This window comes from Pogona vitticeps, chromosome 2 (assembly GCF_051106095.1).
Source record: "Pogona vitticeps strain Pit_001003342236 chromosome 2, PviZW2.1, whole genome shotgun sequence".
Classification (NCBI taxonomy): Eukaryota; Metazoa; Chordata; class Lepidosauria; order Squamata; family Agamidae; genus Pogona; species Pogona vitticeps.
In genome coordinates this window covers 103,706,570-103,722,413 of record NC_135784.1, presented here as the reverse complement: position 1 = coordinate 103,722,413, position 15,844 = coordinate 103,706,570, and the positions used below count along the sequence as shown (strand labels likewise).

The following is a 15,844-nucleotide window of genomic DNA, read 5'->3' as shown; positions in this document are numbered from 1 at the left end:
CTAATAAAATGCATCCTTAAAATGGCTCTCCCCCCTCGCAGGGAGCAGGGACCCATTGTTATGGTTCCCCTTCAAAGGCTACTGGATCCGGTTGGATTCCAGGAAGCCATGAGAGGGGTTATGGCTGACCTGGCTGGCGCTCCTGTCGAGGCTCTAACTGATGGCTGGTTCGCCACTGCGGCTGGGGCTATAGACATGATCGCTCCTAAACGCCCTCTCCGCTGCAGAGACCGCCCGGCACCCTGGTTTAATCAGGATCTCCGGGTGCTGAAGCGGGTCAGGAGACGGCTAGAGCGCAAATGGAGAAAGGACCCGACGGATTTCAATTGGATAGCTGTCAAAGTCACTACTAACCTTTATCTGGCCAAGGTAAAGGCTGCTAGTTGAGCATACTTCGCTAACCGGATAAGCGAAGCGTCCAATCAGCAGGCGGAGTTATTCCGTATATTACGCGACCTATCCGGAATTGGTCTGAGTGATGGGCCTCCCCCTAGTTTTACACTTATTCTATAATGGAGCCTGGTTCTGACTTACAATAGCTGGCTTAGGGTAGAAATTACATTAGGTTGTCAACAAGTTTAAAGTACTGTATAACAGATTTCTGTCTAGCTTGGCAGTAATCATATAAGACATCAGAACTGGGCTGAGTGAGCAGACTCCCACTGTTTTGATTGGGAGGACACACAACCTTGTTCCATCTGCAAAATTGAATTACTGTGGACCTGAGAAAAGATTGGAAGTATGTACATATTTCTTCTTCTGAACTTAGCAATTAGAAAACTTGCTTGTATTGTAATAGCTGTTAAAGATAGCACTGCCATTAAAGTTTTTTCTTATGCCCATTCAGTAAAATGGGATCAAATTATAACTGGCTTTTTCATAAATTTCAGATTGAGTTAAGATCTTATACCTACACTATATCAGCTATTTCATAACTACTTGTGTGCCCAGGCCACATTTTACGGGTAGTATATATGTGCAACTCATTGTGAGTTGAGAAGAGTGTTACTCATTCACTTCAACATGACACATTTATTTATAATGAGTGTATAAGGTCTTCCCTTAGAGGGCTCTGGCTAGAATCCAGCTGCGAAAAACCATGTGCATAAGGGCAATCATGAAGAGTTTTTCCCTCCCCCAGCATGCTATATTTTGTGTGACTGATCACATGCCTGATTTTATAAATAGTGTACAAACTGTCATGCGAAACAGTATTTGTATTGTAGTTTCTATATGCATGATTGGGTACATGATTCAGAAAAAATGGTTTTTAATGGTCATCATCTAACCTCAGGGTGAATTTGATTTAAATCAAGTCAGTTTAAATCATGATTAAAATCACTGGTCAGTCAGAATCTATTTAAATCATGATTTTTAAATATAAAGACTCATTCTTGCTGGTAGTCATACTCTTTAATATTTGCAACTGGATGAAGATTTCATATTTAGAATAATAATCTGTCAGATTAGTAGAACAGTTATATCAGAACAGATTTTAGTTTAATAGGTTAATCACTCATACTTGGAGATCTACTTAAATTGTTTTATTTAGCTAAAACAATAACATTATATAGCATACGTATTCTTGTATTTGCTTAAACATCAATCTGTTACTTGTTTGTACACAGATTTTCAGAACAACAATGGGATTAAGGTCTTTTCCTGAACTTTGTTCATTTTATACAATTTTTTTCTATGAAAAAGTGAGTGTTATCTCAGCTTGGATATCTTGGATTAATTACATTAGTTTACCAAAAATCTAAGTCTTCCATGAATACAGTGGTGCCCCGCTTGACGATTACCTCATTAGACGAGGAAATCACTTAACAATGAGTATTTTGCAATCGCTATAGCAATTGCAAAATGATGTTTGTATGGGTTTTTTTCGTTTAACGATGATCGGTTCCCTGCTGCGGGAACCGATTTTTTGCTTAACGACAATCAAAACAGCTGATCGTTGGGTTTTCAAAATGGCTGCCCACTGTGCAAAATGGCTCCCCGCTGTGTTTTAGGACAGATTCCTCGCTATACAGGCACCGGAAAATGGCCACCCTATGGAGGATCTTCGCTGGACACTGAGGTATTTCACCCATTGGAATGCATTGAACCGATTTTCAATGCATTTCAATGTTTTTTTTTACTTTCGCTTGGCGATGATTTCATTCTACAGCGATTTTGCTGGAAGAGATTATCCTCGTCAAGCGAGGCACCACTGTATACAGTATACAGCTTCATATTATATAACTAAGTTTTATTTCGTGCTGGATAACCTTTGAACTATAATGTACTTCATCTTAAATATAAAACTATCTTTAGGTAGAGATTTCCTCCAAGAGCATTTTATTGAAATAAATCTGATTTAAATTATAAATTCCTATTTAAATAAAAAAATCAGATTTTTAAAAAATTCTTCTAAAAAGTCATCAGTTTTAATCCACCTTGTCTAGGCTCTCTATCACACTTGCAGTAACTCCAACAAATACACAAACAAGTACAAATTACAGTGGTGCCTCGCATAGCGATCGCTCCGTATAGCGACGAAATCGCTTTGTGATGGACTTTTTGCCACCACAAAAGCGATCACTTTGTGATGTTCCCTATGGGGGAAATTCACTTTGCAATGATTGCAGGGAAACGATTATCGCAAAGCCCCCATTTTCGGCCAGCTGATGGCGATTTCAAAATGGCCCCCAGGTAAACAAAATGGCCACCTGCTGTTTTCCGGCACGGATACCTCGCTTTAGAGGCACCGAAAATGGCGGCGCTATGGAGGATCTTCGCTTAAAGGTGAGTTTTTAGCCCATAGGAACGCATTAATCGCGTTTTAATGCGTTTCTTTGGGCTTTTTAATATCGCTTAGCGATGTTATCGCTTAGCAGCAATTTTTTCTGCACGGATTAACATTGCTAAGCGAGGCACCACTGTAATGGTGTTTTTGGCAGTAGGCCTTGTAGAATTGTATTTGCTGTGTGACGAAATCTGTTTGGCCTAGAAACCTTTATAATGTCATATTTTGTTTATGTAAGTGTAGCAGATGTCAAATTGGCCGAGTTGGGATAGTTTCTTAAGAAAGTGTGTACATTATCATTTATTATATGGGGCTGCATGAATTGGACTTGCTTCCTACTATTGATGTAACATAACATAGCACTATTGTATCATTTTTTAAATGCCAGATGGAATGTTTTCATGGCAGCTTCAGAAATGAATCACTTTCAAAAGGAACTCTATGCACAATATAACACATGATCTGCTATCCTACATTTAATAGTAGTAGTATAGTGAAGCCATCAGGAAGCGGCAGCTGAAAGTGATTCCCTGTCTGTAACCAATAGTGTACCCTGGCCCAGAGGTTCACAAATATTTCTGTAATACCTTGCAAAATAGTTGAAAGATTGCCATTGATGTTGTTGAAGAGGTATAAGTCTGTCTGCATTCAAGTGTCATTTGGGTGGGTAACAACAATCTCCTCTGCCCATACCCCAAATGAAAACACACATGGCCATATGTAACATCTTCTTTCTTTATATTCAATTCTGTTTAGGCAGACCTTCCATGTTAGGGTTAATCTTTTAATTGGATGTGAATTAAATTGATTATGCAAAATACACATAGGTATTTTGTCTTTGTAAGCTTATATTGAGGTATCCTTTTTTGTCCATCATATTACATGTGGGCATGGTTAACATATGAAAAAGACATGGTTGAATCGGCAGTGAATGAAGGAACTCATATAAATTTCAAATTAGTTTTATAAAAATATAAATGTCAAATACTCTAAATGGAAAATGACCTTTTCATGTATAGCATGTTGTCTGGAAGAAGAAAAGTAGCTATAAAGCCTACAGGGAAATTGGATCTGTGGTGCCTTTTTATTGTTCCCTGTGTATCGCTGATTCTAATTTTAGAAGCTTACATCATTTTAGTTCTAGTGACAGCCTTTCTCTTGCGTTTCCCCTCCCGTCTCCCTCCCCTCCCCTTCTCTCCTTCCTCTTTTCCTTCCCTTAGGATAGCTTACATATTCATACTGCTGTTGAATCTTACTGTTCCTTTTGGTAGGCTTTTTCTACAGCAGAATAGCAAGCTTTTAGCTGCAGTGAAACTGTTGTTTAATGTCAGAACGTAATGTCACCATGGAGGAAGAAATAAGGGTAGTTCACAAGGTTCTCAATAAATTTAGTTGTGCAAAGGTATAGGTACAGTGTTTTAAAACCCAAAAATTACAGATGTCATCTCATTTGAAAATGCAGCAATTTATGAAATATACTTAAATTGAGAGAGAGAGAGAGAGAGAGAGAGACTGCTGTCAGCACTGCTGAATCTGTCTGTACTATTAAGGATTTCAGATTCTGCTCTTTGTGCCAAAAGTAATTTTAATCATGAGTCCTTTCTGTTCTGGAATATGTTTCAGGTGTTTGTGTCTGTTACAGTAATGTGAGTGTTGAAAGGTCCCATTTCCCAAGCTAGGGATATTTTTATGCTGCTTCATAACACAGAATACTCCTTTATCAACCACTACCTCCTCCCCTTCAGCTTCTTCTTGGACATCCTTTTGAGTATTTCCTGAAGCCATGGTACTGCTTTCACCGTGGCACAGTTCACTTGCTAGCTGTTGCACTTTTCCCAGTAGTTGCTTTTTTCAAATAGTATGTGTTGAAGAATTCATCTTTGCCATCTTTAGTGCACAAATGAAGAATTCAGACAGCTTGCATTTTTTGGCTACTTTAGGAATGGGGGAAAAATTATCCTCTGATGCCATTGAGGTATATTTTGTCCATATATTTGTGTAATTATTGATACAAATGTATCTTTGAAAAAGACAAATATCCAGTCCTGCTGAAACAATAAACAAAAATCTAAATAATGCTGAGATTATAAAATGTTTCATGTTTGCTTCACTCTATTCATCTTCTCACACCCACTCTCCAGCTAGGATGTGTACATAGGTTGTTTTTATGGAAATGTTTAACAAGAAAACACTTTGATTTTATTCATAGCCTTTTTTAAATGAAAGAAATAATTTATAGTATATCATTACTTGATAGTCTTAGTTTTTGACTATATTAGATTTAAAACCATACTTTTCATTACTGGCAAGTACATTTTTGTATGTTGCTGATGAATTCTACCATTCGACAGATATTTTTATTAAGAAATGTGTGGCATCATAGCATAAAGAAGCTTGATTTTGAAAAAGGGTGCCAGGCCAGTGTAGAATTAGGTCAGCCTTTCCCCCTTATGTATAGTTGTTAGGCAGGCAGGATTGGATGTAGGGGCTTGGATACATTTCCCTAAGGAATTGCAGTACTGTAGCTGCAGTCTGATCTGTAGGAAGAGGAAAAGGATGATGTCATTTTCACTTACAGGGGAAACTAAAAGGAAATAAATTTCTCCACCTTATTTATTTAGATTGTGTTTATAGTAGCTGTGAAATACTGCATATTTGCCAAAATATTTAGCACACTTAATTTGGTACACAGCCTGGCAATTTTAAGTGGCCAGTGTGAGATTACATTAGCTCTGATTTCGCTGAACAACAGAGTGGGCTGGCATTCAGGCAAGGGAAGAAGCTTTATTTAACTTATTATTAAAAATTCAATTTTAATTACATAAAGCCCAGCTAGATCACACAAATAGGTACTCATTGCCTCACCTTAGGATTTCTTTGAATGTATATATCTTTCCTGAGGGTTTATATTTGCGTACTTCAGAGCAGTGTGACATGGATCATTCAAAGATGTAGATACAGTGGTAAACTGCTCATCTGCCTCTTGTTTTGGGAACAAAATAGACTAAATTTCCAGTGGTTTTCTTAACCAGTGTTCAGTATACAGTGGACCCTCGACTTACAAACGGCTCAACTTACAGACTTCTCGAATTACAGACTTCTCTGGCTGCAAAATTTAGGTTCGACTTGCAGTTGGAGAATCGACCTACAGACCAGAAAAAATCCAAAATGGAACAAAAACAGAACAAAAACAGCCGGTTAGGGATTAAATGGTTTTCAATGCATTGTAGGTCAATGGAGACTCGACCTACAGACTTTTCAACCTGCAGCCACCGGTCCAATACGGATTAATTCTGTAAGTAGAGGGTCCACTGTACCTGAAATCACCCTGCAAACTGAGAAATCATCTTAGTAAAATATAGACATGAACACAGTAGTCTAAAGGTTTAGTCTATAGGTTTTTAACGATAGTGGCCTTCCGTTCATGGAAGGATCTTTGATCTATTGGACTGAGACTTACATGAAAACAAAGATGAAGGAATGCAGTTTTAGCCAATTTTTCTGTAGCCCCCTGTATGTTATTGTTGAAGATGCCCCAGTTGTCTGAATTAGACTGCAAGAGCTGCAAAGGTAATAGGAAACCAGAAAAACAACAACAGCTACCCCTCTCCTATCTTTTCCTACCATTCAATCAAATCTTTGTTGGGTAAAAAATCCGCAATTGAAGGACACCACTGGGTGTAGTTCTATGGTTTTAGTTTTCACATTTTGATGCCTTTGAATCTAGAATAAACACTCCATTAACATTTGGTTAAAATCCAGTGTTTCACTAAAGTGCAGTGTGGGTTTCCACACAACCTCTAGAGTGTGTTAGTTCTGTGGGGCAGATTTTGGGGGTGCATGAGGGGTGCTGTGTGGTACTGCTAATGAAAGGTTGTTGATCTTTGATGTTGTTTGTGTGTCTCTACATGTGTATATGTATGAGAAGGGTCATGCAGAAAAAGGACAACATAGCTATATTTGATATTTATTTATTTGATTGATTTATACACCTCCCCATTAGCGCAGGCACTACACTGGTGGTTCACACAAGATTAAAATTCACAAACCCCCAATGCCCCACATCAGTGAAATAATACAATTAAAAAACTATATAACAATACAAAAGACAATAATTATAACCATAAATATGAATCTCTATAAACACTAGAATTGATTAAAACATAAAAAGATTATTATTGACAAAATTCCAGAGAGTCAGTCATTAAAGGAAGTTTTAAAGAATGACATCTCTGCCATCTTTCTGAACAGGAGGTGGGAAGGAACCTGGCATATTTCTATGGGCATTTTATTCCAGAATCTAGGAGTCACAATTGAAAAAGCATGATTTGTCATATTCACTTTTTTAGTCTCCCTTAATGTAGCAACTTTTAACAACACAAATTGAGAGAAGCAGGTGAAATGGATGGTTAATTTCTGATCTGTATGAAACTGGAAGTGCAAGAAATGATGTTGCCCCCCCTCCTTAATCCTAATTTGGGCTGCACGGGAGCATGTGCATGCTTACTTTGTGTCCACATCTGTCCTCTCCTCCAGATTTTACCACTTATAATGGCTTTCTTCTGGATGTTGGCCATAGCTGCAGATCATATTTTTGCTCATTCTAGCTGCTGTGTTCCAAATTTCACAGTTTTAGAGACTTTTCTGATATTCTTAGAAATTGACACATACAAACTTTTCTTCCCACCAAGGTTCCAAAGTGCCATACTATAGATAAATAATTATTTGAAAGCAAGCATATAGGCAGACCACACAGATTAAAAACATTTTTAAATATCAGTTTTACAGTCAGTTTTAAAAGCTAAATACTGATTCTATTTAAAAGCTAAATAGAACCAGCCCAACCTACCTTAGGAAAGAGGTCTGTGTCAATAATAATCATGTGTTGTCAAGGCAATTCTGATTTATGGTGACCTCTTTCAGGGTTTTCCAGGTAGAGAATACTCAGACGTGGTTTGCCATTCCCTTCTTCTAGGGGTGCTCTGGGACTGGGAAGCTTTCCCAAGGCTGCACAGGTTGGCTCTACTCATAGGAGGGACAGTAGAGAATCAAACTCCAACCTCTAGCTCTGCAGCCAGATGCCTTCAGAGGAGATGGAAACTTTATAATTAGATAGTGATAAAAACATTATCCCTCCAGTAATGTACAACATTACTAAATACCTGGCCACCATCTTAGCACCATTGGTAGGACACTCGGACCACTACATTCACAACTCAGAGGAGTTTGCATCCAAGGTCAGGGAACTGAAACTAAATACTGATGAAACCATGGTCCTTTGATGTCACATCCCTCTTCGCCAGCATTCCCACCCCTGATGCCCTATCACCTGTAAAAAGGAGATTGGAAGAAGACATCACCCTCTCCACCAGAAACAGCCTCAACCTGGACCAGATATGCCTGCTCCTGGATCTGTGTCTGAGCACCACTTACTTTACCTCCAGAGGTGACTTTTACAGGCAGAAACATGGCTGTGCCATGGGTTCCCCGGAGTTGCCCATTGTTGCCAATTTATACATGGAAGAAGTGGAAAAGAAGGCACTAAACACCTTCCAGGGGATGACTCCGACCGATTGGCTCAGGCATGTGGATGACACCTGGGTGAAGTTCAAGATTCAGGAAGCACAGGCCTTCAGAGACCACATAAACACTGTGGATCAAAATATCAAGTTCACCAGGGAAGACACCAAAGACAACTGGCTGGCTTTCCTGGATTGTGCAGTCATCATAGGATCCAGTGACAGTTTAGGAATAGAAATCTACAGAAAACCTACACACACTGATCAATACCTGTGGTTTGACTCTCATCACCCATTGCAACACAAACTATGGATCATCAGGATTATTTGTGTTAGCCACTCTGTGGCTAAACCACAGAGCAAGAAACATCTGTACCTCCACAGAAGCCAAGAAGAAGGAAGATGGACATCTGAAAACAGCCCTTAAGGCCTGTGGATATCCAAAACGGGCCTTTAACAAGGCAATGTCACAACCTAGGAGGACAATGGAACAGCCTGAGACCCAGAGCTGATGGAAGAACCTGGTCATTCTTTGCATGGTGGGTGTGTCTGAAAAGCTCAAAAGGATTTTTGATAAATACCACATACCCATGCACTTCAAAGCCACAAACACACTAAGGAGAAAAGACACTCATTTGATGAGCAAGATGTACTTATTTTGTACAGAGAATATAGGTGGATTGAAAGGTGGGTCAGGGAGGCCATACATGTGCATATAGATAATCCTCACTCAACAGGGGTGGAAGCCTTAGATACATCTTTCTCCTATTTATCATGCTGCCCTTTCATTCTTCCCCTGAACACACACCAGAAAGACCACTGTTAACAACCCATGACAATGGGTGGAGAAGGACTGTAGAAGTAGGATTTTCACCCATCTCCAGTCTTTTGTCCTTCTAATGAGCGGAAGTGAAACCAATGTGGAGGATATATCAGGGATCTCCTACCAACTCTCCTCCGATTGAAGAAGCTACTTGGATGAGCAGTGAAACATTTTAACCTGATAAGAAAGAAGTCCACTTGCCCTGACTCAACTTCCATATAACCTCACTTGGATGACAGATATTATCCCTCCAGATATGGATTGCTTTCAACTTCTTATGTCTGTGCAGTCAACTTGCAAATAAATGTTGTGCTGATCTCCAAGTCACCAGTCACCAAAGAAGAGCAAGCTAATTTCCAACTTGTGGAGTTTTGGAAACCTTATATTGAGGAAACTTCACTTCTGGATAAGAAGCTTGCATTTTGTCTCTTTCTTCCCAACAAAGGGAGCCCTGTCTTTGTGCTCACCAACCTAATCTCTTGGGGCAGTGGGGCATGTAATAGGGCTTCTGTTGGGGATCTCACATTCCTAGCAGGTATGTACAAAAGGAGACCGTCTTTTGGGCTCCTCAGCCCCAAACCATTTAAGGCTTAATAGGTCAGCACTAGCACCTTCAATTGAGCTCAGAACTTATATGGCTATACTTAGTTTCTGCCAATTAATTATTTAAAATATGCTTTTCTTCAGTGTTACAGCATTTGATACAGAGCATATAATCTTCTATGAGAAATTGTCCTGAGATGTTGTGGGTATGCAGAATCTGTGGAAGCTGGTGAAAAACTGGAATTAAATATAATTACAGTAATAAGAATTATGCTTTGTTCAGAATACGCTATAGAAAAAAGTGAAGTGATGCAGATTTCAGTAGTTAGATGTAAAAAAAAGCAGAAACCAAAGGGATTGTGCACATTGCCAGATCAACACAGTGATATGAAATGCATCATAGAGTGTTTTGCTGAATTGTTGTTGTACAGAGGTGTATTTATACTAGGTCAATAAAGATGCTCTGGCTACATCTGCAGACACAGTAGCCAATTGATCTAATGCAGTTTCTAAAGGCTTTCTATACAGGTGATGTCATCCTTTTAGCTCCATTCCCCTCCCACTCTCCCCCCTCCTTATTAGATATTTCATCTTGCTGCGGAGCATCCAATCGATGTGAGCTTCTCCTGAGGGAGCTGCTGAGAAACGAGCAAAGATAGTAGGAATTAGGACTCGAGCATTCAGTCCTGGTGTGGATGTTGCCTTTTGCAATGCAGCAGATGGGTTTTAATTGGTAAATACTGGGTTCGGGTTAACCATGGTATCTGGCTGATGCATTAGAATTCTAAGCTATACTGCAGCATTTCAAACTGCATTGGAGGTGGGAGGAAATGGTTTTATTGCAGAGGCTTTGAGCAATTCTGTAGTGCAAATATATTAAATGTGTCTGTGGATGTATATAAACGTGGAAGATTCTGGCTGTGCATGGATTTAGTCTTGCAGTCATGATAGCAGGAGTATGAAGAAGAAACTTTAATATGAACAGTTCCTTGATGACCCAAGATCTGTTTATGAAGAATCCTTGCAACTAAAATGAAGATGAGAATCTGAAGACTAACCAGCTTTAACTGTGCCTTGAAATGGGAAAATTATTAATAGGAATTCAGTGTTCACCTTTTAATAGACTGTTGCATTTTACTTGCAATCTCTTCTAGAATTTATTCTAGATTTGCTATTTAAGATATATATATATTCTCCTTGGGACTGCTTGTTGACTTTTGAATTTGAGTGAAAAGCACCACTGAATTTTTGGAATGTGCATAGTTATGTGCTTGTTGAAGCTGGACTCTTTTTTATGGCAGTAATTGTTGCAATGCTGAAAGCTACTGAGTACAGTAGAAGCTATAGTGAAAATAAACTCTGCGTAATTTTGTGCCTGAATATCCATGCCTTTGGCTTATGGTTTATAAAGAGAATCTTCTAAGGCTGTCACTTAATTTATTGTCTGTGGATTTTGTTTGCAAGTAGAAACTTTCCTCTTCAACATAGGAAATGGCTTTTCTTGTTCGTTGTTACGCCAATTGTCTGCAGCCATGGGCCTCAAAAGTAAGTAAAAAAAATTTAAGTTTATCTACAACCAGCCAAAGTATATCATTTTAAAAGACAACTTAAATTGAAGAACTTTTCCAAAATTGTCCTTGTTGCTAGTTTGCTTCATATCTTAAAATTCTTACATTGGGTTAATAACCTTATATTGATTTCTAGTAGCAGGAGAAATCCTTAAACCTGACAAGATGTGCACTTCTATTTGATTTTTGGTTTACTGAACAGTGTTTAAAGCCACAGATAATTATACTTATGTTTTCCTCATTTTGAATAATTTAGGAATTGATTGTGTTTTGAACACAACATCTTTCAAATCTATGTTTAAGGTGGTCTCTTTCCCATATTAGTGTAAGAGAAAGTAGTTCTATATAAAGCAATGTAATTTTGATGACCTTATTTTTCTTTATTGTTCTTTCAGTAAACAATTCTTTTCTCTCTCTCTCTCTTTTAGTGTGGCATATTACTAGTGTTGTAGAAGTTTTCTGGGTGTTAAGACTGAAGTTATCCCTGTGCCTTGTTGGTGAAAGATTTGTAGATCTGCCAAGCTTCGAAATATAGCTACATCTTCCTTTGTTAATGTTGTCAGAGTAATGAAATCTGACTGCCATTAAGATGCGTGTGTGTATATGTGTAAGGATTTAAAACAGCAGTTATTTCTTTAAAAGTTAGTCACTCTTTCAAACATGCTTTGTATTCAAGATGTTTTTTTAAAATAATGCCTAAGGCTGAAAGAGTGAATTATATGTCTTAGCAACCTTGTACATAAGTGACATCCACTCTGTCTGGATGCCTACTTTAGTATCCTCCTCTTGTCTTTTGCTGCTAATGTTTTCTTTATCCCCAGTGATTGTCACAGTACAGCATTTCCTCAGCTAGGAGAAGTAGCTCTACTATGGCAACTGCCAAGATCAAGCTACACGTTCATGTGTGCACTGTCTCTTTTTCTGCCTTCCCTCAGAAATGAAATATGTACCCAACAGTGAACGAAAGAGCTAGAGATATAACAACCATAGTGTTACTGCATTGCTCTGGGTAGGGAGGTTAAAAAGCATGTTGGTAGGTGTTAGTCCCTTGTTTTACTTGTTCGCCTAGAGTTGCATCAGCTCCTTTGCTCTGTTTTCTGGGATCAGAAGTCACCTGGCCCTGTAACAGTATAAGATTTATATGCTGTCATCATAAAACTGTGTTCTGATCTGTAACTAAGAGAGAGAGAGACCTCGCACCATGATGATGGCAGGAGATACAGTGTGCACTTGGCTGGTAGACTAGGCCCAGTTTTTGAAGCAATAATTTTCATTGGTAAAAAATTTCTTGGCACAAAAATGTTTCAGGGGGGCCAATATTTTATGATACCCCCCCCACCACATTTAAGTGCCAAATAAACCTGGAGGCCATGCAAATTCATTGTTTGGTTTAATTTGCATGTCCCTCAGCCTATCTGGTACTTAAAAAGAACCTATTCTCTCTAGTTGTGTCAGGGATCATTCTGCCAAGTAGATTTGGTAGTGTGCTGATGTCAGGGACCCAAATAAGGCTTGGCAAATGTTTCTTCTACAGTGATATTGAGAAGAAGGCTAGGGAATCTGTGGCTCTCCAGATATTGTCAGACTCTCAATTACTCCCATTAGATATAGCTAAACTAGCCAATGATAAGGCCTGATGGGACACTCTCTCTCTCTCTCTCTCTCTCTCTCTGCAGGGTTGTAGTGTTTACTTGTTACCCTCACGAGTTCTTTTTGAATAAAAAAGTGTGCTCCTGGATTTCTTCCAGAATCATGAATAGGTTATATTTCTCAGATACCAGAGTAAAATGTATGTGAGCAATGATGAATATGTGAACAGCCCAGTATAACAATCGTCATATAAATAACCTGGATGCATAAAATGTAACAATGCAACTATTTTTCTCTGAATCTTTTTTCTCCCAGTCTTCTTCTTCCCTCTCCAACTGGCCATCTTATCTGTCCTACCTGCCCCTTTCCTTGCCTTCTTTCCTGTCTCCTTAGTAACAGTCTCTACTATTCCTTCCTGCCTGATCAGTTGCACATGAGATTCACAGCCCAAAGTTTTCAGCATCTGATTTAGGAAAAGCTGGGTGTAGTTTCTGTTCCCCTTCTCTTTCCTGGAAGTCCAAATTATCCAAATGTCCCAAGTCATGCCTGATTTTTCCAGTGGCAGGGCAGTATATGATAAGTTTCAGCTGAGTGCTTTGGAGGGACATGGAGGGTATAATGTAGAAATGGGCATGAACTGTAGGTTCTCCGGTTCATAATGGTTTGTCCTTTGGAAGAACAAGTGTTCTGTGAGCATCCCTGTTTCCCTCCCCCACCTCCTTCAGCAGGCTTCCCTGTCATGCCTCCTCTTCTGAATGGGTGTCCACTGGAGGAGGCGGGGGAGGGAAGCCCAGGTGCCCACAGAACACCTGTTTGTCTGAAGGATGAACCATTATGAACTGCTGAAGTAGTGGTTCATGCCCATCTCCAGTATAATGTAAAACTCAAGATGGGCTGAAAACAGAAAGAAAAGGCATGTGGGCTCCAGATCCAGGTTTTCCCTGAGCCATGAAATTCACTGGGTTACCTCTAGTCAGTCACTGTCAATCTGACTTATATTACAGTGTTTTGAGAATTTAGTAGTGAGGAGGAGAGCTTGTTGGAGGGAATACAAGATGTGACTGTAATAAATAAATATATTTTATAACATCCTATCCTCGTCATCATAATTGAAACTTCCAAGACCTCCTCTCAATTTTGAGTCAGCACTACTAGGAGCCCCTTTAAGGCAATTAAATGTGTCTTGTTTTTGACATGAGGTCAGAAGTCTGCTCAGGTGAAGAAAACTAAATGGTGGAGTTCATCACTTTTCTTTAATTCTTATATTTTACTTCTTTCAGATTCCCGAGCCTTGTAGAATATTTCTTCCTATACGATGTATTAGTTATGAATATGGCTGTGTCCCTGTTTCAAAGTTGCACATCTCTGATCATTTCCCATCTAACATCCTAAAATCACCCAAGTATTGTGCTCATGCTTCCAAGTTATTTTCAAAGTAGCTTGCATTTGATGGCATTTGTTTATCCTTTGCCATGTTTTATATAAATCCTCTTATTACAGCACTTGGTAGGCAACTTCCAAAGCTCCAGGGGGCTGTTTCCCCCTCTGTTGGACTTTAGAGGGCCACACACATACTTTTGACTAAGTGTCAAAAGTATGTGTGTGGAGAAATATTAGAAATTTCTCCCCCACCCCCAACTAGCTGCCTGGCTGCTGTTTTGTATTGTTTTGTTTTGTTTCTCCCAGAATTGGGATCCAGGGCAGCTTATTAAATATTCAAAATAGAAAATTAAAATACCATGGAACTCCAAACATTAAATGGATAAAAATTAAAATCCCACTATCTCAGAGGCATTGAGAGCAAGGTTTATGCTGTATATTCTGTCCCATGGTCTTTTAAGTCCCAAGACAGGCCCCAGGGAAGGGCAAATAGGGTGCACAGTGCAGATCAATTAGAGGGCTAAGCCATTTAGAGCAGGGGTCCCAACCACCTGTCCACAGGGGGTTGGGACTGTAGCCAGATCTCCAACCCCCGCATGTAGTCACCCCACCCTCACGCATGACCCACCACCCGCACACATGGGTGCCCCACCCACCCGCAAGCATGCCCCTCTGATCCGTGAGCATGCCCCAGCTCTTCACGCATGCACGAGGGCACGACTTAGAGCCCATTATCGGGCCTATTTCGTGGCAATACGGCTGGCGAAACGGCAATATTTCTCCAGCCGTATTGCTTCCTCAGAATGTCGTCCAGCAGAGCTGTTTCGGGTGGTCCGGGATCTTCTTCAACCGGGAAATCCGGTGGAGGTCCCGGACTGCTCATCAGCTCGCTGTGATGAGTTTGCTATACATTTTGAGGGAAAAATCGCTCAGATTCGCAGTGGGTTGGACTCCACAGTTACTGCAGAATCAGAGGATGTGTCCAGTGCGCCGTGCTTAGGTCCAGTATTAATGGATGAGTTTCAATTGTTGAGACCTGATGATGTGGACAGGGTGCTTGGATCTGTCCATTCTACCACCACTCCGCTCGACCCTTGCCCATCCTGGCTAATTGGAAGATCAGCCAGGGGGGTTCGCACCTGGGTCCAGGAGGCCGTGAATGCCTCTCTGAGAGAGGGAGTGGTCCCTACCGCCTTGAAAGAGGCGGTGATTCGACCACTCCTTAAAAAGCCTAACCTGGACCCAAGGCTGGTGGTCAACTACCGACCAGTGGCGAACCTCCCTTATTTGGGCAAGGTGTTGGAGCGGGTTGTGGCCGGGCAACTCCAGGCGCTGCTGGATGAAACGGATTTTCTGGATCCATTTCAATCGGGTTTCAGGCCGGGTTTTGGTACAGAGACTGCCTTGGTCGCCCTGTACGATGACCTTTGCCGGGAGAGAGACAGGGGGAGTGTGACCCTGTTGATACTCCTGGACCTCTCAGCGGCTTTCGACACCATCGACCATGGTGTCCTTCTAGATAGGCTGGCTGGGTTGGGAGTTGGGGGCACTGTTTTACAGTGGTTCCGCTCCTTCCTGGCTGACCGTGTCCAGAGGGTGGTGCTGGGGGACAGTTGCTCTGCCCCATGGCAGT

General features: G+C 40.3%; 1 protein-coding gene across 10 annotated transcripts in view; it reads left to right on the top strand.

Annotated features, from left to right (window-relative positions):
* Nucleotides 1-15,844, top strand: part of RAPGEF6 (Rap guanine nucleotide exchange factor 6) — a 209,997-nt gene that overhangs the window by 91,356 nt on the left and 102,797 nt on the right. Inside the window, exon 1 of one of the 10 annotated variants that reach the window (XM_020794467.3) lies at nucleotides 10,224-11,218. The exons of the other annotated variants lie outside the window; for them this stretch is intronic. Within the exon in view, the coding sequence (XP_020650126.3) occupies nucleotides 11,165-11,218 (54 nt within the window). The 5' untranslated portion in view covers nucleotides 10,224-11,164. Of the gene's footprint in view, nucleotides 1-10,223; nucleotides 11,219-15,844 lie in introns of those variants that run through there. 10 annotated transcript variants of the gene reach the window in all.